Source organism: Cynoglossus semilaevis, unplaced genomic scaffold, assembly GCF_000523025.1.
Source record: "Cynoglossus semilaevis isolate Cse_v1.0 unplaced genomic scaffold, Cse_v1.0 C19088070, whole genome shotgun sequence".
NCBI classification, from domain to species: Eukaryota; Metazoa; Chordata; class Actinopteri; order Pleuronectiformes; family Cynoglossidae; genus Cynoglossus; species Cynoglossus semilaevis.
The window spans coordinates 1-912 of NW_007587106.1; the positions used below are offsets into that span (position 1 = coordinate 1).

Genomic DNA, 912 nt, shown 5'->3' on the forward strand with positions numbered 1-912 from the left:
TGGACCTGGTCTGCAGCGTGGCTAAAGCCGCCGGGGCGTTCGATGCCGTGCGCTGCTCCCACTGGGCTGAGGGTGGCGCCGGGGCAGTGGCTTTGGGTCAGGCTGTCCAGAGGGCCTCTGTGACCCCCAGCCAGTTCAAGTTCCTCTATGATTTGGAGGTGTGTTATCGCCCGGTGACGTCACTCCTGTAGCGCCGCCCTCTGTCTTCAAGATCATTTAATTACACATCGAGAAGTTAAAAAACGAATCACTTCACAGTTAAACATAAATTATGTTTATGTAGCACTGTTGCTAAGAATTTTTTTATTTTCTTTAAAGCATTCATTTTAGACTGATCATCTACGCTGATGACTCTGTCTTTTTCCTCAGCTGTCTATTGCTGACAAGATCAGAACAATTGCCCAGAAGATCTACGGCGCGGACGACATCGAGCTGCTCCCGGAGGCCCAACACAAGGTGGAGCTCTACACCAAACAGGTCAGTAGTCTGTTGGTCAGCGTCTGTTGCGGAGTCCCTTTGTCTTGTAAATACCACACTAAGCCCTCGCCGCCGTGTCCTCTCCTGCCCCCAGGGTTTTGGCCATCTGCCCATCTGCATGGCCAAGACACATTTATCCCTCTCTCACGAGGCAGACAAAAAGGGCGTGCCCACGGGGTTCACGCTGCCAATCAGGGACATCCGAGCGAGCGTGGGCGCTGGCTTTTTGTTTCCACTCGTCGGCACGGTATGTTGTCATTCATGTTGAACCAAACAGTGGCTTTACTGTGTTGGCTCCGAGGCCTGGAGCCATCTAGGTGTGTTTGTTTACTGTGTTCAACTGCCAAACCGCAGAGTAAGGAACCGGATGGAAGTTTAACATTCTTTCATTTATTTATTAATAAATTTTTTTTTTTTTTAACTAAAGAATGTGGG

The 912-nt window shown here is 49.8% G+C and overlaps 1 protein-coding gene across 1 annotated transcript; it reads left to right on the plus strand.

Annotated features, from left to right (window-relative positions):
* Positions 1-5: 5 nt before the first annotated feature.
* LOC103399305 (C-1-tetrahydrofolate synthase, cytoplasmic-like) lies at positions 6-760 on the plus strand (the record flags this gene model as incomplete). Its single annotated transcript, XM_008338005.2, has 3 exons — positions 6-158; positions 370-477; positions 572-760. Coding segments are annotated over 3 exons (435 nt in total), but the record flags the coding sequence as incomplete, so codon positions are not given.
* Between the last annotated feature and the right edge of the window lie 152 nt (positions 761-912).